The 26,471-nt window shown below is 33.0% G+C and overlaps 1 protein-coding gene across 2 annotated transcripts in view; it reads right to left on the bottom strand.

Annotated features, from left to right (window-relative positions):
* Positions 1 to 3,592, bottom strand: part of LOC127736417 (GRB10-interacting GYF protein 2-like) — a 55,850-nt gene extending 52,258 nt beyond the window's left edge. Inside the window, exons 1-2 of one of the 2 annotated variants that reach the window (XM_052246960.1) lie at positions 3,502 to 3,592; positions 1,989 to 2,031 (exon numbers count right to left, since the gene is read on the bottom strand). In XM_052246960.1, coding sequence (XP_052102920.1) covers positions 1,989 to 2,020 — 32 coding nt within the window. In that variant the 5' untranslated portion in view covers positions 2,021 to 2,031; positions 3,502 to 3,592. The remainder of the gene's footprint in view (positions 1 to 1,988; positions 2,032 to 3,501) is intronic. The other variant, XM_052246961.1, reaches the window with a different exon arrangement.
* Between the last annotated feature and the right edge of the window lie 22,879 nt (positions 3,593 to 26,471).

The following is a 26,471-nucleotide window of genomic DNA, read 5'->3' as shown; positions in this document are numbered from 1 at the left end:
GCAGGGCCTTGAAAATTTTCCAATGTATGGGGAATCCAACAATTAGTTTTCCCTAGCCTTATATCTTCTTTATTTGAACTCTGGACGATAGTTATCTCATTGACAATCATACCACAACTCCTAATTTGCATCTATTGCATATCTGTAAGATATTAAATAGTGGACACTTCACAAAATGCACCCCCCCCCCCCCCAAAAAAAAATAAATGAGGAAAGTGTCCATGGGACACAGATGATGCCCCCACTTGCATATAATGTTATAAAGGGATATAACTCAAGAACTGTAAAAGTGACGCTACCCCAAATTTGTACTTGATCTGAGTTTTGTGGTAATAAGCATTGTGTATACGTTTCATAACATTTGGTTGAGGCAAACTAAAGTTAGAGAACGGAAACGAAAAATTCAGCAATTTTTCCATTTGTAGAGGGGCATAACTCTAGAACAGCAAAAGTGACGCCACCAAAATTTGAACTTGATCTGTGTTTTGTGGTAATTAGAATTGTGTATAAGTTTCATAACATTTGGTTGAGGCAAACTAAAGTTAGAGAACGGAAACCAATTTTGGACGTACAGACGGACAAGGGTAAAACTTAATGCCCCCTCCGCTACTGCAGGGGCATAAAAATCTTCAATACATGATCAATTTTTCATGGTGTGTCTTCCCTTTACAGTTATTTTTAACTTGACCAAAAGACAAGCTTCTAACAATAATATGGACAGTGTATGCTATTGTATTCCTTCAAGCATAAGGCCAAAAATAATATGAAGATTGTTTGATTTTGCAAACTGAAAAATCTTGACACAAATTATTTCAATTTTTTTTTATTTAAATTTCGTTTGTGCTCTAATGTCGTTTTCTCGTTTAAAACATGTAACTTACGTTGTTTGCCAAAAAAAAATCTGTACCTGATTACCCAACCCTACAAGGCATAGGTAGGCAACATTAAACAAAGAATTTCTTAAGGGTGGCCTCAAATGTCATTGTTCCTACCAAAACTTGCCCAAAAATGTAAGTTTACTTATCTTAATAAAAGTTGGTATTTCACCATACCATGCTACCATTATATGTACATCTTTTTTGTCAATGGGTTGCTGTCTCATTGATGTACATGCATGCTAAACATATAGTTCTACGCTTAGATTAAAGGTAGCAATTGCAATCTGTTGTCAATATGGTCACTTAAAATTGGCCAGTTTATTAAACATGTACAATCATACTATCAAATTATGTTTTCTGGAGAGAGAGAAAATAGGAGAATTTTATTAATTTTGCCTAGCTACATGTATCATGTCTATTTTAATCAAAAGGTTTTATTAAAAGTACATGTATTTGTTATAAAAACAGCTTTCCAAAATGATTTTGGCTTGTCATTTCCTGCTAATACATGAAATAAAATTGAGAATGGAAATGGGGAATGTGTCAAAGAGACAACAACCCGACCACAGAACAGACAACAGCAGAAGGCCACCAACAGGTCTTCAATGCAGCGAGAAATTCCCGCACCCGGAGGCGTCCTTCAGCTGGCCCCTAAACAAATATATATACTAGTTCAGTGATAATGAACGTCATACTAAACTCCAAATTGTACACAAGAAACTAAAATTAAAAATAATACAAGACTAACAAAGGCTAGAGGCTCCTGACTTGGGACAGGCGCAAAAATGCGGCGGGGTTAAACATGTTTATGAGATCTCAACCCTCCCCCTATACCTCTAGCCAATGTAGAAAAGTAAACGCATAACAATACGCACATTAAAATTCAGTTCAAGAGAAGTCCCAGTCTGATGTCAGAAGATGTAACCAAAGAAAATAAACAAAATGACAATAATACATAAATAACAACAGACTACTAGCAGTTAACTGACATGCCAGCTCCAGACTTCAATTAAACTGATTGAAAGATTATGTCTTCATCATATGAATATAGTCCATGTATAGTCCATCACCACTTATGTTTAAAACTGAAAATTATGACAAGTTACTTACCACTCAGGACCAAAGTTCAATGTATCTGCCATTTTTATTTAACCTACAAATATATGAAAAAACATTCAACTGCATATTATAAAGCACAAAAACATCACCAATTCTAAAATCTTTGGAAGAAAAACTCCTTGAAAATAACAGGCTTATGATTTTGTACCAGATGTGGGTTTTGTTTTTTTTAAATTGTGGTTATGGATCTATTTCAAGTTTTTTTAATTCTTGTCGTCATGGACATGGATGTTTTGACGTAAATAAATGTTTTTCAAGTGTTGATCATTAGTATCTTTTACATAAAGTAATACATCTTAATAAGCTGTGAAAATAATTCTATAGTTTGGATTAAATTGAATTTTATCAAGTGTTATTTTTTACTTGGCACCCTAGATAAAAAAATTTACTTGTTCAAATCGACAAATGTATGAGTCAGGCATAGCATTTCCACACCTCCATGTACAGTCCAAATACAAACTTATCATTTTAATAGGCAAAAAGTCTGCTCTAACATAATTCTTCATAATCTCAAAGAAGTTGGTGCCAGTGACAACAATAACCAAGGAATAACAGAGTTTTCTGCTTGAAATGACAACCCTGATCAGTCTATTAACTATTGCTTACAATGAAATGGAGGAATGAATTACTTTCGATCATGACACTCTCAGTTTTGTCCTGGTGAAAGTTCCTCCATGGTTGAATTTAAATCCATGCTTAGGCAAGTAAGTAAGTGTAGGTCCTAATAGTAACCTAGTAATTCATACTGCTTAACAATTATTGTCACTGTACTTTGTTTGTTTTAATAAGTTAGAAATTTCAATTTGATAAATGGACTGCCCTGGTGTCATTTGCGGGGGGGGGGGGGGGGGGGGGTACCTCATGGCACATTGTGAGGTCAAATTTTACCGGGAGATAGCACTAGTTTGAAGATCATGTACAGAATGAACAAGTTTGAAGGCTTGGCAATTTAAAGATTGATGTGTCATGTATCATTTCTGTGTTCAATTTTAGACAAATTATGACACATTTCTTGAAAAACATTTCAATTGTGTCATTATGGTGGCAATTCAGGATGATTAAGGACAACTTCTTTGAGACTTTCTAATTTATAGCTAGTATTGTATCACATGTGGGATTTGTTTGCCCTGCTTACTGTATATGGTGATCGAATTGACAGTATGGCATGTATATTGACTTTTGTATGGGAGAGTATCTTAAGAATAAAAAAATGTGGTGCAACTTAGTCTACAGAGCGTTGTCGACAAAAAGTCCAATGTAATATATGTAATTATATGAGAAATTAACAATAAGTTCCGTAATACGTGTTTCTAAAAATAACTACACTACAACATGAAGAAACATTTTCCACATTTTACCATCCTCGCGATTTGAGCAGACAGTCACCGTTCATGTGAATTTGCAAATAAAATACGCCATTGTCGGAGTGAAAAATGCCTCATTTCGGTGTTAATATGTGTACCACGGATGCATGTGTGCCTAAACCAGTACACTGCAACTTTACCTTTGCTATTTTCTAACTTTCTTATTAGCTTGAACACGAATGCAGTAACCAATATGGCCGTAGTTGTGTATTATGTACCACGTGATAATTCTAAAACGGAAATGGAAGTAACGCATGAAAGTCAATCAAGCGGAAAAACTGTGTCACTACAATGGTCGCACCTGTTTAATATAAAATGGAATACGCCGACTTACTTAAGCGTGTGCTATGATAAGCAAGTGCGACATATCTTTAATTACATTAGAAAACATGTTCAAAACTCAATATAAATGACAATAGAACAATTGCAACGGCTCAAAAACTTTCAATATTTAAAACAAATAAATAAACATAACGTGACGCAGGATATATAATCCCGGCAAGGGAAGAAAAAAACTTGCTTCTGCAAATTTACAGATCCAACATTGTTGGGCTGTTATTTAGACGAATTATGTGTACAGAATGTGTTTTCAGCCTTGTATCACCATCACTGGTGATCCGATGGAAAAAATCTGTCGCAGAGTTGTCACTGGTTCAGACGTACCAGAGACATATAATACAATTGTATTATATGTCTCTGGACGTACTTAATAATTATATATTGTTCTTATATATATAAGTCTAAATTGAAAACAACGTTCAAACCTATGATTGCGTTGGATAAAAACCGCAATTTGTATACATGTGCATGCAAAACAAATTTCTTGTTAGAGGGGTCTAAATACAGCACAAACAACATTTTCCAAAATACCAAAAAAGTGAGAAAGTATATTTTAACAAAACGCATTTGACAAGCAGGTCGAACAACTGATGTTCTTAAACCCTGCTGACTGCCATTGACGATTGCCAAATAAACGGATCACAAGATGTAACAAAATAGATCTTATCATTAATTTATTACCAAACAGAAAACAATAAACTTGCGGAAAAGATGGTATACCGCAAACATGAGGTGAAAAATTTGTACACCATATCCGGATTTCGACAATTATATACTGTTCCCAGCGTGACGGTGCCCAAATTGCACCTATTTTGGCAGTTTTTTCACCTTCGTTTATTTATGATACAGACAAAAGTTTCAATTCTGTGTTTATTTTGTAGATGTATCCTTTTTTTCTACATAGTTACACCAATTTAATTTTGAATCCATATTGAATCATAGAAAAATAGGTTTGAATCGACCTCCAAACGATCCATGATCCTGTAATGAGGATCGAGTACCCAAATTGCATCCATGCTTATATTCACATCCTTAAAAATCGAATTACAGATGTTTTGTTTTATTTCTTCAAACATTAAGAACAATTTGACATTAGTCCATGCTTGGTATTCATTTTTTAAGAAATGGATGCTTGTAACATATTTTATTTGCTCATTTTTAAAAGATGACTTTTTGTGGACGTCGCATAGCGACGTTTCCGTAGATTTTACTTTTTCCAGTAAATACTTCATCTGTTGATATATACTATGAACATTTTGTGTATTTTTAAATATATTTACATATGTTGAAAGACGTGTATAATGTCAAATCATAAAAATACAAATTATTTAGCCTCAAAGAAAACTTGATGTGTATATAAGTCTCTGGTTTGAAGTTGTGTATTCGTGTTAATTTTAAAAAAAAGATATATAGATATGAAGCAGATTTTGTAATTTCGGTAGTACTGTACACGTACTGTCGATTACTGGGACATATGAGATGGAAGCACACGCTGAAATGTGAGCCATTGATTGACAGAACATCAATAAAACATCTGGGCTTGAAGTTAAAGAACTTTTAGCAAGATGCTATTTCTTTTTGTCTTTAAGGTGGCTTTATATGAATTCTGCTTCATATATGTCGGAATACATAAAAATTTTGTAATTCCTTTTTTTTTTTTGCTTTTCTTCACCTCATACAATAATCATGTTCCGTTTTCTTTCAAAAGTGGGATGCACACATGTATCATAAAAATGACCTGACAGTTCCAGTGTTTATGATATTGAAAAAAGTGGCATTTTTTAAATAAAACCGTTGAACGATATGGCTTATTCTTTTATATGATCACTAACCTTTTATGCCCGTCATTTTCCGTTTGTGAGTGTCTGGATGGTATTTATAGAATAGATAACAAAGGACAAAAATGTGCAGAATAAATGGCAAATTATAACAGATACAGTTAAGTCTGCCTTATATCTTGACTAACTTACATCTAGAAATTGACAATGATGATCGGCTGAAAACAAAACTTTACGACAAAAAAGAGATGATTTCAGTTTCCCAACTTTGAACTTTCCATTTCTATGTAGCAACATTCCAGCAGCGCCTGTATATACGGAGTATATAAATCTCCCAGTTGATATGATATTCCCGGGCTTGTATATTTCCTATCTTGATTTCCTTGATAGAGGGTTGCTGCTCACAAGGAAGCTATAAACCCAAGAGTTCCAGGTGGTGCATTACAAATATCAGACTTTTAAGGAAAGATATTTCAATCGTTTTACAAACAATTGAGATACAAGTCGGTTTTTTTTTTTTTTATTCTTTCAACATTTTTTTGACATTCGGTTCTCAAGTTTGGTATTCCATCATATATTTAATTATTCAATGAGCCCTTAATGAACTACGGAATTGCTCCAATTTTTTGACAGTGTTGCACTTCATCTGCAGATGATCTTACAATTAGCAGATTTTAGATATCTATTGTCGTTTTAGAGATATTGCTGTTTGGAATTTTGTGAAAAAGGGGGGCATTTATTTCTGAATCAACAACAGCTATCCACCTGAAATTTTCAGAAATTGAAGAATTTATCATGGTTATATGTTTGACTTGATATCAAAAACATTTAAGGAAAAACATAGAAAAAAAAGTAGTTTGAAATTTTCATGTTTTACATTGACTTTATAAGTTTCATAATATAAATAAGAAGATGTGGTATGAGTGCCAATGAGACAACTCTCCATCCAAGTCGCAATTTATAAAAAGTTAACAATTATGGGTCAAAGTACGGCCTTATTCAACACGGAGCCTTGGCTCACACTGAACAGCAAGCTATAAAGGGCCCCAAAATGACTAGTGTAAAACAATTCAAACAGGAAAACCATAAGTTTATTTCTAAAAATTAATGGCAAACAAAATAAAGAATAGAGAAAAAATAGGCAAAAAAATAAAGAGTAGAGAAAAAATAGGCAAAAAAATAAAGAATAGAGATTAATGGTGTGTTTATTAGAAATAAAAGAGAATAATGGGCAAAATAAATAAAAAAATAGGGAAAAATGGTAAAAAAAAAATAAAAGAAAAAGAAAGGATTGACCCCATCCTCACCCTCGTTTATTTGCGAAAAGAAAAAAAAAATAAAGTCCGTTTAGCATTGTCAAATAACTTACCCGATAATCTATAACGTTATAAGTATAATTCATTGAGTATTTTCAAAATACAACGTATCTCTAATCCTAGCTTTTTAACAATTCAGGTCTGGTTATTTGTGTGCTACTACTCTTGTATCTGTGACTGTTCGAATACTAGTAACTGGATTCAATGCGAAAATGAAATTCTAGCAGTTATCCTTGTGAATTTGTCAAAGCCTTCATATTGCCCCCCTCAAAGCCTCAGTGTTATTCAAACAATTGCCAATAGTTTTCAAATTGACACTTCATTTAATAAATAGACATTAACAAGTTGGAAAGTTTTAAACAAGGTGTTACACTACGTTTGACAATACCGTTGCTTGTCTAATATCTTACTGTAGTTAGATATAACAGTTTTCCACACAAATTTCATATAAAAATAAAACATTAAAAATTTGGCTTATCTTATTTCCAATTCGGAGCCCTTGTGGGACATACAGATACATACATGTAATAAGTTAGAATGATCCAGATAGAGATATGAATAAGCAGAGACATTTAATACATATTTTATATGTCTCTGCAAAAAGTTAATTATGTTCTGACACATGATATATTTGAATAATTATATCGAAAAGTTTATGTACAGTTTAAATCCTTTGTGTAATGTCATTAGGCAAAATGTTGACAGAAATAGTATGTCTTTTTTTCTTATTCCAAAGATTAGTTTGCACAAAATTTAAAAGTATACATAAAAGTGGTTTTGTCTTCATTATTGAACACTCAATACATTTTTTCCTAATTGTTTAACAATAAATAGACATAATTGAACAATTTCAGAAGTCGTTTTTTTAATTTTTTACGTTAATTGGCACAGAATGGACATTTAAGCAGAACAAGTTATTCATCCTCAACTTTATATAATGTACAAATGAGTGCATAATCGATCTTCTCTTTTCAGGGGCCCTTATTGATAATTTATTTTAGTTTTTCACAGCACCCGTTTTGTATACGAAGTTGGTGGGCACTTAATTTAAATTTATTTATAATATTCACACTGTCTAAAATCCAAGATACTTAAATTGGCTTCAATAGTCGGAAGCTGTTTTTTTTAAACCATAAAATGTGATATTTTACCAGAGCCCGACTCTTTTTGGTGTTTCCAGAATTTTAGAAAATTTTCTCTCAGGCATTTTTTTTACATATATATTCTAAACTTTTCCGTGTCCCAATTTTAAACAACTGCCCAATATATCTTAAGCTTATCTACCAGCACCTGCACAGAAGTATACCATGGATATATATATTTTCATGTATGCTGACTCAATCAAACTGCTTGGTTTTTACTCCGTATAGAATCCTGTCAAGCAGGGATTTTTGAAATGCCATCTTGTTCCTAAAAATATAGCATCATTTTCATGACAAAGTTTATAAGAAAAAATAATTTCAGATAGCAACACGTTAAATCAATATAGCATCGAATAACCATGATGTCCTGGGGAACACTTAAGTTACTTTGTATTCTTAGCTACTAATGACCTACCGAATAAGACTAATCACCAGGTTTGTACTTATATGAGCAACACGACGGGTGCCACAGGTGGAGCAGAATCTGCTTACCCTGCCGGAGCACCTGAGATCACCCCAGATATTTGATTGGGTTCATGTTGCTCAGTCTTTAGTTTGCTATGTTGTGTTTTGTATACTGTTGTTTGTCTTTTGGCCTTTTTCTTTTATTGCCATAGCGTTGTCAGTTTATTTTCGACTTATGAGTTTGAATGTCCCTTTGGTATCTTTTGCCTCTCTTTTACTAGTGAATGTAAACATTGAACTAGTTCATACTTGATTGGCAAGAATTCTGTTACTGCACGTGCAATCAAGTTCAATAGAGCATCATGTTAATTGATTACCAGAAAAATGTATCTTAGACAATCTCACTAATAGTGACTGAAAACAAAAGTGCAACCACATGAACTGTAAGTACATGCACACGAAATAAAAGTACATCCACTCGAAATAAATGTACATCCACACGAAATAAAAGTACATCCACACGAAAGAAAAAAGTGAAACCACACGAACTATAAAGCACAACCACACGAACTGAAAGTACATCCACACGAAATAAAAGTACATCCACAGACCACACGAAATAAAAGTAGAACCAAACGAACTGAAAGTACAACCACACGAACTGAAAAATCAAAACACAAGAACTAAAGTACACTTGAACCACTTGAACTAAGAGTACAACCACACGAACTGAAAGTACAACACACGAACTGAAAGTACAACCACAAGAACTAAAGTACAATAACACGTACACTGATCTGCAATCTGTCTGTCATAATGTTTTTTTCGTTTATTGTGGTACACTGGTATAAATCAGGCCGTTGGTTTTCTCATTAGAGAAAATTATGTTCTGTTAATTCGTAATTGAAAAGATGCCCTATTAATTCGTTATTAGCATTCGTTAGAATTGTTGCATGTTTTGTCATCTCATTGTCTCTAAAGCTTACTATACGGTATGGAGTTTACCCATTGTTGTATTTCGCATCTTTGTCATGTGGTCTGAAATGTTGAATTGTCTCATTGTCAATCGTATGATACTAGACCTACTTCTGTGACCAAATTAAAATTTTAAACAGAGGACTGAAAAAACTGCTTTTGTGATGGACTTTGACAAATTTTAAGTATCCCAATCCCCCGTTGAACAAAATTGAGTGAGAAGTACAGTCTCAACCCCAAAACTTAAATTATTTTGGAGGCAAACCTATATTGTATTTCAATTATAAAATTATTTAATCGTACAATTCGTGTTGAAAAACGATGGCTTTAGATGCAAAAATAAATTAATATGTCTTTCTATGAAATGTTTATTTTTTTAATATTTTGGTGCACAAACAATCATAATTCTTATATGAAGTATCAAACAATATTTTCAAAAATTGCACTGTGAATTTCGCTAGGACTAATACATTTTCTATCGGTCCCAGGAATTAAGTATACATTTCCTCGAATTAACTTTGGATAATCTTAAGTAGTAATATTATACTACAGCCTAATGTTTATCCTTAACATTATTACGGATATCTCTTTCCAACCAAACAGGTTAGTTTTAAACTCCGTGAAACATTGAAACAATTTTTTTTATAAATAAAAATTCTTCAGAAGAAAAATAGATTTTTTTTTTTACATTTTAAAAACAAACAGTTTGTTCTCGGAATAAATACTTAAATCCTAAAACCGAAAATAAAATGTGAGTGTGTATTCTATGGGAGATGATAAAATTCGTTTATGACTTTTATTAAAATACAAAAATAAGAAGATGTGGTATAATTGCCAATGAGACAATTTTCTCCTAGAGACCTACTGACATATATTTAATAAAGTGTATCAAAATGCATATAATTTTATTAATTATTAATTTAATCAGAGACGTGTATATGTCTTTGATTTAATTTAATATATCACCAGTAAGTAAGTAAGTAAGTAATCTTTATTTAAAGTCGGGATGCATATATACATAATAACAAAGAAACATGAGCTCTTAAGAGCTCTTTAACCGACTGATAATGATAAACAAAACATACATGTAATAACATCAGATTCATATACAACACAAACATACAGACAGCATATACCAGACAGCCTTTCCTGAAGAAAACAGTTATTTCTACCATAGACCAATTGACATATTAAAAAAAAATGTGTATCAAAATGCATATAAGTTTATTAATTATCAATTTGTCAAATAATCAGACAGTCTGTCCTGGAGAAAACAGTTATATTTCATTTCTAAAGTCTACTCGTGCTTTCAAATTTTAGCGCCTTTACCTGTGGGAATAATAAGTATTAATGGCTTAATTGCAATAAAAACAAAATTCTAAATTAAGTAAGTACATGTATTAAATTCTAAAAGACGTGTATATTACAATTAGCGATAAAAGCTCTCGATGTGTTGACAGTAATATAGCTATTAATTGACAAGTTTATAGATATCCGTTGTTTGTTATGAAGCCACGCCCGGTTAAGTCTCCTGGGGTAAAACGGTGGCAATACTCACAGGCAGGTATATTTATACAGCAATTTACAGGTAAAGCCATAAATCACGGACACGTGCCATTAGTCGGAAATAATAAAAATTGAGCAAATTGGTTTCATTTTGTGCCATATAATTTATAAACTTTAAAATCTAATTTTTCCATTATACTTTAAACAACACACATTTAACCATGAAGTTTACAGAAACTGAGAGCCAACAGAAAAGAAAGGTATTTATAACGATTAATTAAAAGATTTAACTATAATTATTTCTATTTTTTTTTCCATTATCATATAACATTTTAGTTTTAGTTATATTTTTTTTTTCGAAATGCTATTAAAAAAATGTAAACAGCTTATTATTTTGAAAATTAAAATCAGAATAAGTGAACACGGTCTTAAATATAAAAAAACTTTTTACATAAAAATATGACAATAAGACAATTTTCTGTACTTAAAATATAGATTTAGAGAGTAAAAAAGATAATCTTAAATGAATATTAATAATTCTTTATTTGAATAAGATTTAAATAATTATTTACTAATAAAAAAATCCTTTAAAATGGGAATATGTATATTAATACCCGATGTTTAAAATTATTATTATTATTTTTTATGATTATTATTATTATTACAGACAAGTAAACCAATAACAGAAAGACGTCGGCGAGAGCGTATCAACAATAGTCTGATGCAACTGAAAAATTTGGTTTTACGGGGTACAAACAAAGAGGTAAGTAATATATACCATAACACTTATATGAGGGTCTGGATTTGAAGTACTTCATTTTCTCTATTTTTTTTAAACAATTTTTCTCTATTTTTTTTTATTTTTTAAACAATTTCTCTATTCTTTAATTTTTAAGACAATTATTCTCTATTTTTGATTTATTTTCCCCATCATTCTCTTGATTTTTTTTTTATGATTTTACAACCATGATTCTCGATTTTTAAATTATTTTTGGTCAATTTTTTCTCAAAATCTTTATTATTTTGTCCATTATTCTGCACTTTTTGTCCAATTGTTTTCTACTCTGTAAACCCAATCTAGACCCTCTTACTTTATATCCACACAAATTCAAAACGAATAAGATGCATTGTTTTATATTTTTATTGAAGATATTTTAAGATTTGCAAAGGATAAATTTCTACACGTTCTTTATTCATAATTTTAAAAAACCAGCATCAATGACGTGAGACTAATACATTTTTCTATTGGTCCAAAATCAATGATGGGTGATATCAGTATTTTCCTAAATATAACTTTCCCCAGATTGATACTAATTTGTCAAATGTAATAATTTCGTTGGCACGTGTGGACTGTGTACATTAATTATTTATGACTTAATTCACTTCACAGTTTACTTTCCGCAATCATACCCGTTGGGTACTTTACTGAAATGACACGCACGTTCTCGAGACAGTCGTCTGCTGTTTATAAAAATGTAATTAATACCAATTTCAGTCTGAAATTGAAACGTCTGTCAACTCGGGAAAACAAACAAATAAACTTTAATGTCATAAAACAACAACACCATAGTTTCCCTTCAGGCCACAACAATACACGATTTCAGAGTTTATTACGAATAACTTCATCTCCTTTTTATTCATTAATATTCCACGCCCTCAAAGACTTTGTAATAAGTGCAAAGTTCTGGATGATGAATCCCATTTCTTTTTAATATGTAAAATAAATGATGATTTAAGACATGTCTTTTTTTTAATGATTTAAAAACTCAATACAAAGATTTTTCTGATAATAAAATGAAATATATACTAAATCCAACCACTAGTCAGCAAGTGAAATCTTTAGGCTCCTTTATTAAACAGTCTATGGAACTGAGGACAGGGGGCACTTGAGGTCATTTGTTGTGTTTAATGTTTTGGTTTATTTTTTATGTAAATTTAAATGTCATCATTATATTGTTGTTATTACATGTCATTGTCATAACTTCGGCCCTCTTATGGGTGTAATTTGTGCTTTAATTTTAAATATGAATGTTTTTACTTTTTGCAGGAACATGTTAAGATGGAAAAAGCAGACATTATGGACATGGCTGTTAGATATATTGAAGACCATCAGCAAAGACAAGTTGCAGAAGGTAAAATTCATTGAATCAGTAACGAGTCTCCACGTATTTTTTTGTTTTGTTGTTGCTTGGTGGTCGATTAGGATAGTTTTAGATCAGAATGCAAAAACACTTTTTTCATTTTTTTAACAAACAAAAAGAAAAAAAAAAGAAAAAAAACAGTTGAATTTAAGGCATAAAAGATAAATGATATTTGGAGCGGAATTTGTATGCTGTTTGTATAGGCTTTGAAATATGAGATACCCCAAAACAATGAATTCATCTTAAACAATTCGTACCTTCAATATTTAGGAGAAATAGGGCATTTGCAATCGCTTGACAATTTCACTGCTTATATAAAAAGAAGATGTATGATTGCCAATGAGACAACTCTCCACAATAGACCAAATGACACAATAACTTAGCATATATAGGCTTAATTTATTGAATACATTAAACCAATAAAGGAAACTATATCATATCGACAGAAGTTACAGAAATTTTGTTTATAAACCATTCCGTGAATTAAAATTATCTTATGACTATTTGCCTATTTTTATAATGTAATAAATTTTAACTTAATGATTTTTAACTTCAATAACAAATACTGATTTTTTTTTTACTTTTCAGAGCAAGAAAAGCAGCAGCTAACTGTCCAGAGTTTCCTCCAAGGATACACAACATGCATCCATGAAGTATCTAGACACCAGAGTATCCATGGATACAGCAACGAGATCGTGACCAGTCTTTCCAATCATCTATCATCAACCCTAACTGCCATGTCACCAGTTTTTCCTCAGCAGAACTTAATGACGTGTGCCGTTAATTCTTTACCAGGTATTCCTATTTCTCGACCAGAGTCACGTGCCTCAACCGTCAGCGACGACAGATTTGCCGCAAGCACTCCAAACAGCTTCTACTCAGCAGACAGCAACGCGTGCCAACAGTTATCACCCGCTTTCAGTGGCAACACCTGGTACAACACATCACCACTCGTTAACTTGTCCTACAGCCACAACGAAAGGCCATCATCTGTTTCTCCGTCCACCCCGTATCTATGGCCTGTTGACCATGCTTGTAATGACTCAGGTTTCCACGGTTCACCAGTTGTCCAGTCTCCTGCCAACCATGCATCTCTGACATCAGTATGGCGGCCTTGGTGATGTTAAAACAATTAATCTAGAAACTGTAATGATATTTCATTGTATATTTGGTGCAAATTCTGAATTGTATAGTGCTTAATTTATGTAATGATTCCAATTTGTTTGCATGCAAATTAACTAGTATTATTTATCGATAATAATTAATTATTAACAATAAAAATTGTTAGAAAACTACAACACTAGTACTTCTCTTTCATATCTACTGGCTTATACTATATTTTGCCTTCCCCCCCACACTACTATATAAATCCACAATTATACAGTTTTATTTGGGATCCATAACTGCAACATTATAAGATTTACAACTAACCATCAAGATAGTCTTCAAGATGTGGTATGAATGCCACTGAGACAACTATCCACCATTGTGAATATGACGTGTTTATAAGCACCGTACGACCTTCAACAATCAACAATGAGAAAAAAAGCCATACAGTATAGTCAGCTATAAATGGCCCGATATGACAAAATGTGAAACAATTCAAACGAGAAAACTAACGGCCTAATTTAATTAACTCAAACAAATATGATAGACACGAACGAACGAAAACCATTGAATTAGATTACTATTTGATAAAGAACTGGAAAAAAAACATTTTGAAGTCTGAAACACATTTGGATGAAACGTTCAGCGCTTCATATGAAAAACTGCACACCTTCAACGCTTTTACAGCCCTATGAAAAAATTCCTATAATAACAATTGTAAGCTAACAACCATAAAATTACGAGTTCAATAAAGCCATTTCTTTGTTTTTTATGCAGTTTTCTTAACGTTGTCAGTAGAGCACGCGCAGTCGTAAAAATGTTGCATTTTAAACAGATATATGGTATATCTTTTAGAATGCATAGACCAATCAAAATTACGAAATCGTATGAAACTTCTATCTAATGTATTTATTATGAATAAACGAAGATGTGAGGTATTTGTGAAGGAAACAGCTAACAAACGACACAAATAACCAAAAATACACAGATGTCTATTACTTGTTTTCCCCTCCAAATTTTTACGAGATTTTAACTGCTCTCTGAATAATACCCCAGGACGAAAAATCAAATAGACTCCAAATGGACATTTCTTTCTCTTCTCTACCAACTATATGATAAGTCAAATAGGGTGACTTGGGTAAATAAATATAGTCACTTTTGGGTCAGCAGTAAAACCATTGCTAAAATGGAGCATCATTTTAGCTGTGCGGGATGTATAAATACGCAGACACGTCCGGTCAGAATGGGGACGTTAAACCCCTCGTATATATAGAGAGAGTATCCGCGATAAGAACCCTTGCAACAACTCTTGATCTTATCGAAGGTGGCCTGTTGCAAGAATAAATTTCTGTCACTATCCAATATACCCTCAGTGGCAGTCCAAAAATGGCCTAAAATAAAGAATGAAATTATGATACCCCCCACACCTTTTTCTATCAAGACCCTTGTGCTTCCTTAACGTTAATCATACTAAGGTTATTCCAGTAACATGTTTATTTTAACATCAGTACTGTAGAAACCAGCACCACTATAGTCACAGTTTTTTTGGTTTTTCACATTACTGGGATAATTTTTTAATGACCATTCAACAGTTTCCTATGATGGCATTACATGATAACAGTTGCTACCCTTAATAAAACGGAAATCGTTTAACGGTTATCGACAAACTATAAATTTTACCTTCTTAAAATTGCCCTAAAAGGAGATATGAGAATATCTAAAATAAAATGAGCTATTGTGTTAAGGAATGAATATGTGCTAACTGTACGACAGACGTTCTCAATCAGATCATAAGGACTTGTCTTCATGACAGAATAGTTACATTACATGTATGTTTCACGAGAATCCGCTAGTTTGATTGTCTAACAACAGTCGCGCGTCATTCAAAAATTAATCTTCATATCAAAATGAAATGTTACATTCGTGATGACTCGTGCTTTCACAAAAAAGTGCACAGCTTAATAAGAGAAAAACTTGATTAGACTTTTTTTATGGTCTTATTAGCATAAAAATGTAAATTAAATGATAAGAAATGAATGCTTTTTTGTAATTTCATTGGGGTGTAAAAGTGTTGATCGTGCACACATTTTTAGAATGACGCGTTTGCGCGCTTCATACAAAATGTGCTTCGGTCAGCACTTTTACATCCCCCAAAAAAAATTACAAAAAGAAGCATTCATTTTCTCAATATAATGCATATATCCCGTTCTATCGGATAACCTATGGTTTTACAGTTAAACAGGACAGAAACTTCACGCAGCATACCTAATAATCATCAAGACCAATAGCACTATTCCAAAAAATATCAATATGTTGGTTCATGTCTGTCATGTTTGTTTTTTAGTAAATTGTTTTGTTATAAATTAGGTCGTTAGTTTTCTATATTGAATTGTTATATATTTTTCATGTCGGAGCCTTTTATAGCCTACTATACGGTATGGCTTTTTCTCATTGTTGAAGGCCGTTCGGTTGCCTATAATTGCTTATATCCACTTCATTTGAACTTTGGTGGATAGTTGTTTCATTTGGCAATCATACCCTATCTCCTTATTTTTATTTATAGGTTTGAACGTTGTTTTCAATTTAGACTTGTTTATATTTTTTCGTCTGGGCTTGTAAATATATTTGCCTTCCGTTTTATATAATCAGTTCATCCTATTTCGACTCTTCAAAATTCAAGAGTCAATCCTAAATTGAGGTAAAATATATGGCCTTCCAAATACCGTTTCGATTCCTAACATCACTGAAGAGACATTAATTGTCGAAATCCGGATATGGTGTACAAATTTTTGCACCTTATATTTACGGAATACCATCTTTTCCGCAAGTTTAGTGTTTTCTGTTTGGTATTAAATTAATATTTAAGATCCATTTTGTTACATCTGGTGATCCGTTTATTTGGCAATCGCCATGGCAGTCAGCAGGGTTTAAAAACATCCGTTGTTCGACCTGCTAGTCAAATACGTTTTGTTAAAATATACTTTTTCACTTTTTTGGTCTTTTGGAAAATGTTGTTTGTGCTGTATTTAGACCCCTCTACCAAGACGTTGGTTTTGCATGCACACGTATAAAATTGTGGTTTTTATCCAACGCAATCATAGGTTTGAACGTTGTTGTCAATTTAGACTTTTTTATATATTTTCGTTTGGGCTTGTAAATATATTTGCCTTCCGGTTTATATAATCCGTTCATCCTATTTCGACTCTTCAAAATTCAAGAGTCAATCCTAAATTGAGGTAAAATATATGGCCTTCCAAATACCGTTTCGATTCCTAACATCACTGAAGAGACATTAATTGTCGAAATCCGGATATGGTGTACAAATGTTTGCACCTTATATTTACGGTATACCATCTTTTCCGCAAGTTTATTGTTTTCTGTTTGGTATTAAATTAATATTTAAGATCCATTTTGCTACATCTGGTGATCCGTTTATTTGGCAATCGCCATGGCAGTCAGCAGGGTTTAAGAACACCCGTTGTTCGACCTGCTAGTCAAATGCGTTTTGTTAAAATATACTTTTTCACTTTTTTGGTCTTTTGGAAAATGTTGTTTGTGCTGTATTTAGACCCCTCTACCAAGAAATTTGTTTTGCATGCACACGTATAAAAATTGCGGTTTTATCCAACGCAATCATAGGTTTGAACGTTGTTGTCAATTTAGACTTTTTTATATATTTTCGTTTGGGCTTGTAAATATATTTGCCTTCCGGTTTATATAATCCGTTCATCCTATTTCGACTCTTCAAAATTCAAGAGTCAATCCTAAATTGAGGTAAAATATATGGCCTTCCAAATACCGTTTCGATTCCTAACATCACTGAAGAGACATTAATTGTCGAAATCCGGATATGGTGTACAAATTTTTGCACCTTATATTTACGGTATACCATCTTTTCCGCAAGTTTATTGTTTTCTGTTTGGTATTAAATTAATATTTAAGATCCATTTTGCTACATCTGGTGATCCGTTTATTTGGCAATCGCCATGGCAGTCAGCAGGGTTTAAGAACACCCGTTGTTCGACCTGCTAGTCAAATGCGTTTTGTTAAAATATACTTTTTCACTTTTTTGGTCTTTTGGAAAATGTTGTTTGTGCTGTATTTAGACCCCTCTACCAAGAAATTTATTTTGCATGCACACGTATAAAAATTGCGGTTTTATCCAACGCAATCAGGTTTGAACGTTGTTGTCAATTTAGACTTTTTTATATATTTTCGTTTGGGCTTGTATTATATTTGCCTTCGGGTTTATATAATCCGTTCATCCATTTCGACTCTTCAAAATTCAAGAGTCAATCCTAAATTGAGGTAAATTATATGGCCTTCCAAATACCGTTTCGATTCCTAACATCACTGAAGAGACATTAATTGTCGAAATCCGGATGTGGTGTACAAATTTTTGCACCTCATGTTTCCGGTATACCATCTTTTCCGCAAGTTTATTGTTTTCTGTTTGGTATTAAATTAATATTTAAGATCCATTTTGTTACATCTGGTGATCCGTTTATTTGGCAATCGCCATGACAGTCAGCAGGGTTTAAGAACACCCGTTGTTCGACCTGCTAGTTAAATGCGTTTTGTTAAAATATACTTTTTCACTTTTTTGGTCTTTTGGAAAATGTTGTTTGTGCTGTATTTAGACCCCTCTACCAAGAAATTTGTTTTGCATGCACACGTATAAAAATTGCGGTTTTTATCCAACGCAATCATAGGTTTGAACGTTGTTTTCAATATAGACTTGTTTATATTTTTTTCGTTTGGGCTTGTATTATATTTGCCTTCGGATTTATATAATCCGTTTATCCTATTTCGACTCTTTAAATTCAAGAGTCAATCCTGAATTGAGGTAAATTATATGGCCTTCCAAATACCGTTTCGATTCCTAATATCACTGAAGAGACATTAAATGTCGAAATCCGGATATGGTGTACAAATTTTTGCACCTCATGTTTGCGGTATACTATCTATTCCTCAAGTTTATTGTTTTCTGTTTGGTGTTAAATTTATATTTAAGATCCATTTTGTTACATCTGGTGATCCGTTTATTTGGCAATCGCCATGGCAGTCAGCAGGGTTTAAGAACATCCGTTGTTCGACCTGCTAGTCAAATGCGTTTTGTTAAAATATACTTTTTCACTTTTTTGGTCTTTTGGAAAATGTTGTTTGTGCTGTATTAAGACTGGCCCCTCTACCAAGAAATTTGTTTTACATGCACACGTATAAAAATTGCGGTTTTTATCTAACGCAATCATAGGTTTGAACGTTGTTTTCAATTTAGACTTGTTCTTATTTTTTTTAATACGTACTATATATCAGAAAAAAACATATGTCACAATTTGAAGTTAGAGCCTGTTTGTACATGTAGGCTCTTGGTATTCAACGTATCGTTGGTAACTATTGCGCAAACTTTTAAAAAATAAATGGAGAATATGTCCATGGGACGCTTGTATAACGTTATAAAGGGACATAACTAGAGAACTGTAAATGTGACGCCACCCAAATCCGAAGTAGATCTGTGTTTTGTGGTAATAAGCATTGTGTATAAGTTTCATAAGATTTGGTTGAGGCAAACTAAAGATGGAGAACAAAAATGAAAAATTCAGCAATTTTTCCATTTATAAAGGGGCATAACTCTAGAACGGTAAAATTGACGCCACTCAAATTCGAAATTGATCAGGGTTTTGTGTTAATAAGCATTGTGTACTAGCTTGGTTGAGGCAAACTAAAGCTAAATATCATTAAGGGGCCACTGAATGCGGAAAACATATATGAAATACCATTCTCGAATATAATTTATAAACTTATAGTCGGCAATACTTTAATGAGGAATTTTACGCAATTTCTTTGTAAACAAGAAAAGACATGATTTGAAAACAGTTGTTTATATTTGAACATGAACTTGCATTTAAGTCTTTAATTACAATTATTAATGACGACCTGTTCTTGCATACAAAGGTTTTTCTTAAATCGCACATCCTCGACACTTACTGATCTATTTTGCCCTAGAATGTCTCCGATTCGTATTCGTCTGACAAACTTGAGAGCAAAATAATCAGTTATAAAGTTAGATATGCCACAATTCAAGCGCTGAAAATTGAAGTCTTTGTAAACACTTTCAGAATTATACCAACTTGAAAGGTCTAATATCGAAGATATATTGGACCAGTTATTGTACTCTTCTGCTAATGATCTACGGTCCGATATTGAAAACTTTATTATTTTCATCGCTTTTCAGATTTATTAATATTTGGTTATCAGTACTGTACATATCATGAACGAACTTGCCATGGTATAGTTTAAAATGTTAAGAAATTTCACTCTTTTTGAGACCTGGCTCTACAATTTGTTCAGAATCACAAATTATACATTGCCAAATCTGCTATAGTACTTGATGTGTTTGATAGATACGAAAGCAAACTGTCAATCAAATCTTCCAGATGGAAAAACCTTTTGAACATCAATGCAAATAAACGAGCTATTCCTAAGGTCCTGAGTTATTTTACCCTTTGTCAAAACGCTCAGTCTAGCGGACGATTTTGTTTTTCTCTCTTTTAATTAAAATAAAAAAAAAACTTTCGAATGTTGAGTTCATAAGATAAAAATATTCCCTGTAGAACCCCCCCCCCCCTTTCTTTTTTTGGTGCTCTCCAATTTCAACCCCCAACTAAGGTTGACCTAATTGATGTGAAGAAGTTTTGTTCTGCAGTAGTTGCAGACTGTCAAGATACATTCAGCACACACGAAGAGCCAGACATTCGAATGATTGTTAATACGATGTTTGCTGAAAACAAGTAAGGAATGCAAAATAAGAAGGGTAGTTTTGTTATGAAGTCTCCAGATACAGATTATGTGTGTGCTTTTTTCACGTCATTGAAAAACACACAAGAATTGTAGTTCCAAACAGAGATAATAACAACATGCCAAGAAATTGCCTCCGTTGAAATTTTGCAAACATCCCATAGAGCAAATTACATGGATGATTAATATTGACCATTTGGTATATGGCCGTGTTCTAAGCGACACGTACTTGCAGGTCATAAATTAATTTGTTGAATCTAATCAAATCTTTAACTACTAATAGGTGCCGTAGGAGGTCCAACGGAATTTTTAGCGAGGATTTCTTGGCATGTAACATATAGAAAACTCAGGATTACAATTTATAGAACAGACAAGGGGCAGTGGCAAATATTCCGTGTATTTTATGAACACAGAGAAGATTACCCCGGCACCCTTTGCAAAAAAAAATCCTTCTTTTTCTTCTATGTGCCTTCGGACTTTATGTTTTGAACTGTAGTTTTGCTTTCCATATTCGGTATTCATTCTAATGTAAGCTCCACGTGGCAAAAATCACGTGATGCAGGAATGTAGTATCTTGGAGTTCGGCTATTTCTTTCTTTTCGGACGGGGACTCCAAGCAGACAACATGCATTTATATAACGGCACTGTAGATTTTCTTATTAAATAAAGAAAGTTCCCGGTCCGGTACATGAATAGATTGGTTAGAAAGCAAGATTTTAATTTTAATTAGATTGGAAAGCCTTATTTGGGGGTTGAAATTGGAGAGCACCAAAAAAAAGAAAGGGGGGGGGGGGGGGTTCTACAGGGAATATTTTTATCTTATGAACTCAACATTCGAAAGTTTTTTTTTTATTTTAATTAAAAGAGAGAAAAACAAATGTAAGACAAATTGTGAATGATCTTTCTTCCTTTATAACGTGAGGGAATCTCGCATATATCTGGTTTACCGTCAAACCGAGCACATGTCTTTTGGTTATTTCTGTCACTAGGTGGCTGTCTCATTGACGTTTACCCCATATTTTTTCATTGAAGCACAATGCACACGTATATGTTTTAGAACATGAAGTTAAGGTTAAAACTTTCATGTCATGAATAATAAAGTGGAAAAAAAGCAAAAAAGAGACTCAAAGAACTAAATAGAAAAAGACGAAATGATCTGATTTTCAAAAATGACCTGTTTGGTCGCTCGTAATCGATTGTCTACAAATATAGTTCCTGTCATTTGTAATGAATGTATAAACTTTAATATCTGTGGGCTTTTTTTCATATAAAATTTTATGGTTAAAATTATTAGTTATGTTATTTCTTTTATCATAGTGGATTTTAAGATATTTTTTATTATGCTTTAGAACATTAGGGCATTGTGGGACTATGTGTCAAAGGTGTATGATTGAGGGGCAACTCATTCTATAAAAGCCGTTACTGGTCGCATGTGTCTTGTGACATCATTTCATGTCTAAGCAGTCCCAAATAAGTACATTTTTGAGTATACGCCAAGACGAGCATCATATTTTCAACTTTTGTTTCATTTTGTAGACTGTGTACCTCAAATTTTTTAACTGAAAAAAAAATGTCTTCATCGGGAACTCTCCAGCTGAAACCTACACTCTTCAGTTTAGCAGGGACAATACTCTGTTTTTTTAATTTTGTCATTTTTGCGCATGTGATCGTTAAAGACACTGTCAGTGGTTCAAAGTATTGCTTGTCAAAGACATGTCTACTAAGTTAGCAAATGCTGCATTCGAATAGGGACTGTTCTATTCATTCTCAGAAATTTTGCAATCTTTTGACATAGAAATTACCCTTTTCTGTTTAAAATAGATATTCTACATTATAAGGTGTCGACATTAAGTTAGTAATGGAACTTGAATAACTTTGAAAAGTTTAAATTGTTTTAAGCCTTAAACAAAAGGTTGCCACATATGTAATATGATGGACACACCAACCTTTAAAGACAGGTCCCTTTAATGTTGCCTTATCCTCGGAAATCTTAAATATCTGCTCAATACTTATTGCTTTCCCCTAAAATAGCTGACAAATAATTAAAATAGTTCTGCTTTAAAATTCGTCTATTCTCCTAGTTATTCAAAATTATTAGAGGTTAAGCTTTTTCATGTCCAACGGCACATATTACAGTGTTATCCGGATTCACCATTATACGATCCGGGAAAATTGCTATTGTCAAATTCAATTTTAAAAAAATAGATTCGTGTTTAAAAAAACTACGAGATGTGTTTGAAACGTCTAAGATATACAATGATTGATGTATTCATTGTTGGTCTTTAACGCCACTTTTATCATTATTTTCTATTTCATGGTGACCAGCTTTTTTTTGTGTGTAGAAAGCTGGGACGCCCGGAGAGAACCACTGACCTTCGGCAAGGAAACTGTCAATCCTAGTCAATTAAGATTGGAGTCGAACCAAGCTACCACGTGTAGGGGTCGAACTCTGAGATAAGCAATGAAGCAGTAATTTTCACTAATGAAAGAAACTTGTTTCTCACTTTATCCAGTTTTCGTTTGATATATAGTTTTATTTTCTATTATTCAAGTTGAAGAAGCCAAGACGTTTTAAAAACGAATTGAAGAAAAAAAGGTAGCCAAGTGCATAGTTCTTTCAAACATATTCTTTTATCGCTGAGATGCTGTCTCGTCATGCCAAGAAATTGCCTCCGTTGAAATTTTGCAAACATCCCATAGAGCAAATTACATGGATGATTAATATTGACCATTTGGTATATGGCCGTGTTCTAAGCGACACGTACTTGCAGGTCATAAATTAATTTGTTGAATGAAATCAAATCTTTAACTACTAATAGGTGCCGTAGGAGGTCCAACGGGATTTTTAGCGAGGATTTCTTGGCATGTAACAGATAGAAAACTCAGGATTACAATTTATAGAACAGACAAGGGGCAGTGGCAAATATTTCGTGTATATTATGAACACAGAGAAGATTAACCCGGCACCCTTTGCAAAAAAAAATCCTTCTTTTTCTTCTATGTGCCTTCGGACTTTATGTTTTGAACTGTAGTTTCGCTTTCCATATTCGGTATTCATTCTAATGTAAGCTCCACGTGGCAAAAATCACGTGATGCAGGAATGTAGTATCTTGGAGTTAGGCTATTTCTTTCTTTTCGGACGGGGACTCCAAGCAGACAACATGCATTTATATAACGGCACTGTAGATTTTCTTATTAAATAAAGAAAGTTCCCGGTCCGGTACATGAATAGATTGGTTAGAAAGCAAGATTTTAATTTTAATTAGATTGGAAAGCCTTATTTGGGGGTTGAAATTGGAGAGCACCAAAAAAAGAAAGGGGGGGGTTCTACAGGGAATATTTTTATCTTATGAACTCAACATTCGAAAGTTTTTTTTTTATTTTAATTAAAAGAGAGAAAAACAAATGTAAGACAAATTGTGAATGATCTTTCTTCCTTTATAACGTGAGGGAATCTCGCATATATCTGGTTTACCGTCAAACCGAGCACATGTCTTTTGGTTATTTCTGTCACTAGGTGGCTGTCTCATTGACGTTTACCCCATATTTTTTCATTGAAGCACAATGCACACGTATATGTTTTAGAACATGAAGTTAAGGTTAAAACTTTCATGTCATGAATAATAAAGTGGAAAAAAAGCAAAAAAGAGACTCAAAGAACTAAATAGAAAAAGACGAAATGATCTGATTTTCAAAAATGACCTGTTTGGTCGCTCGTAATCGATTGTCTACAAATATAGTTCCTGTCATTTGTAATGAATGTATAAACTTTAATATCTGTGGGCTTTTTTTCATATAAAATTTTATGGTTAAAATTATTAGTTATGTTATTTCTTTTATCATAGTGGATTTTAAGATATTTTTTATTATGCTTTAGAACATTAGGGCATTGTGGGACTATGTGTCAAAGGTGTATGATTGAGGGGCAACTCATTCTATAAAAGCCGTTACTGGTCGCATGTGTCTTGTGACATCATTTCATGTCTAAGCAGTCCCAAATAAGTACATTTTTGAGTATACGCCAAGACGAGCATCATATTTTCAACTTTTGTTTCATTTTGTAGACTGTGTACCTCAAATTTTTTAACTGAAAAAAAAATGTCTTCATCGGGAACTCTCCAGCTGAAACCTACACTCTTCAGTTTAGCAGGGACAATACTCTGTTTTTTTAATTTTGTCATTTTTGCGCATGTGATCGTTAAAGACACTGTCAGTGGTTCAAAGTATTGCTTGTCAAAGACATGTCTACTAAGTTAGCAAATGCTGCATTCGAATAGGGACTGTTCTATTCATTCTCAGAAATTTTGCAATCTTTTGACATAGAAATTACCCTTTTCTGTTTAAAATAGATATTCTACATTATAAGGTGTCGACATTAAGTTAGTAATGGAACTTGAATAACTTTGAAAAGTTTAAATTGTTTTAAGCCTTAAACAAAAGGTTGCCACATATGTAATATGATGGACACACCAACCTTTAAAGACAGGTCCCTTTAATGTTGCCTTATCCTCGGAAATCTTAAATATCTGCTCAATACTTATTGCTTTCCCCTAAAATAGCTGACAAATAATTAAAATAGTTCTGCTTTAAAATTCGTCTATTCTCCTAGTTATTCAAAATTATTAGAGGTTAAGCTTTTTCATGTCCAACGGCACATATTACAGTGTTATCCGGATTCACCATTATACGATCCGGGAAAATTGCTATTGTCAAATTCAATTTTAAAAAAATAGATTCGTGTTTAAAAAAACTACGAGATGTGTTTGAAACGTCTAAGATATACAATGATTGATGTATTCATTGTTGGTCTTTAACGCCACTTTTATCATTATTTTCTATTTCATGGTGACCAGCTTTTTTTTGTGTGTAGAAAGCTGGGACGCCCGGAGAGAACCACTGACCTTCGGCAAGGAAACTGTCAATCCTAGTCAATTAAGATTGGAGTCGAACCAAGCTACCACGTGTAGGGGTCGAACTCTGAGATAAGCAATGAAGCAGTAATTTTCACTAATGAAAGAAACTTGTTTCTCACTTTATCCAGTTTTCGTTTGATATATAGTTTTATTTTCTATTATTCAAGTTGAAGAAGCCAAGACGTTTTAAAAACGAATTGAAGAAAAAAAGGTAGCCAAGTGCATAGTTCTTTCAAACATATTCTTTTATCGCTGAGATGCTGTCTCGTCATGCCAAGAAATTGCCTCCGTTGAAATTTTGCAAACATCCCATAGAGCAAATTACATGGATGATTAATATTGACCATTTGGTATATGGCCGTGTTCTAAGCGACACGTACTTGCAGGTCATAAATTAATTTGTTGAATGAAATCAAATCTTTAACTACTAATAGGTGCCGTAGGAGGTCCAACGGGATTTTTAGCGAGGATTTCTTGGCATGTAACAGATAGAAAACTCAGGATTACAATTTATAGAACAGACAAGGGGCAGTGGCAAATATTTCGTGTATATTATGAACACAGAGAAGATTAACCCGGCACCCTTTGCAAAAAAAAATCCTTCTTTTTCTTCTATGTGCCTTCGGACTTTATGTTTTGAACTGTAGTTTCGCTTTCCATATTCGGTATTCATTCTAATGTAAGCTCCAC

This window comes from Mytilus californianus, unplaced genomic scaffold (assembly GCF_021869535.1).
Source record: "Mytilus californianus isolate M0D057914Y unplaced genomic scaffold, xbMytCali1.0.p SCAF_30, whole genome shotgun sequence".
In the NCBI taxonomy this organism is placed as follows: Eukaryota; Metazoa; Mollusca; class Bivalvia; order Mytilida; family Mytilidae; genus Mytilus; species Mytilus californianus.
The sequence above is the reverse complement of the archived record's forward strand: the minus strand, read 5'-3'. Positions and strand labels throughout refer to the sequence as shown.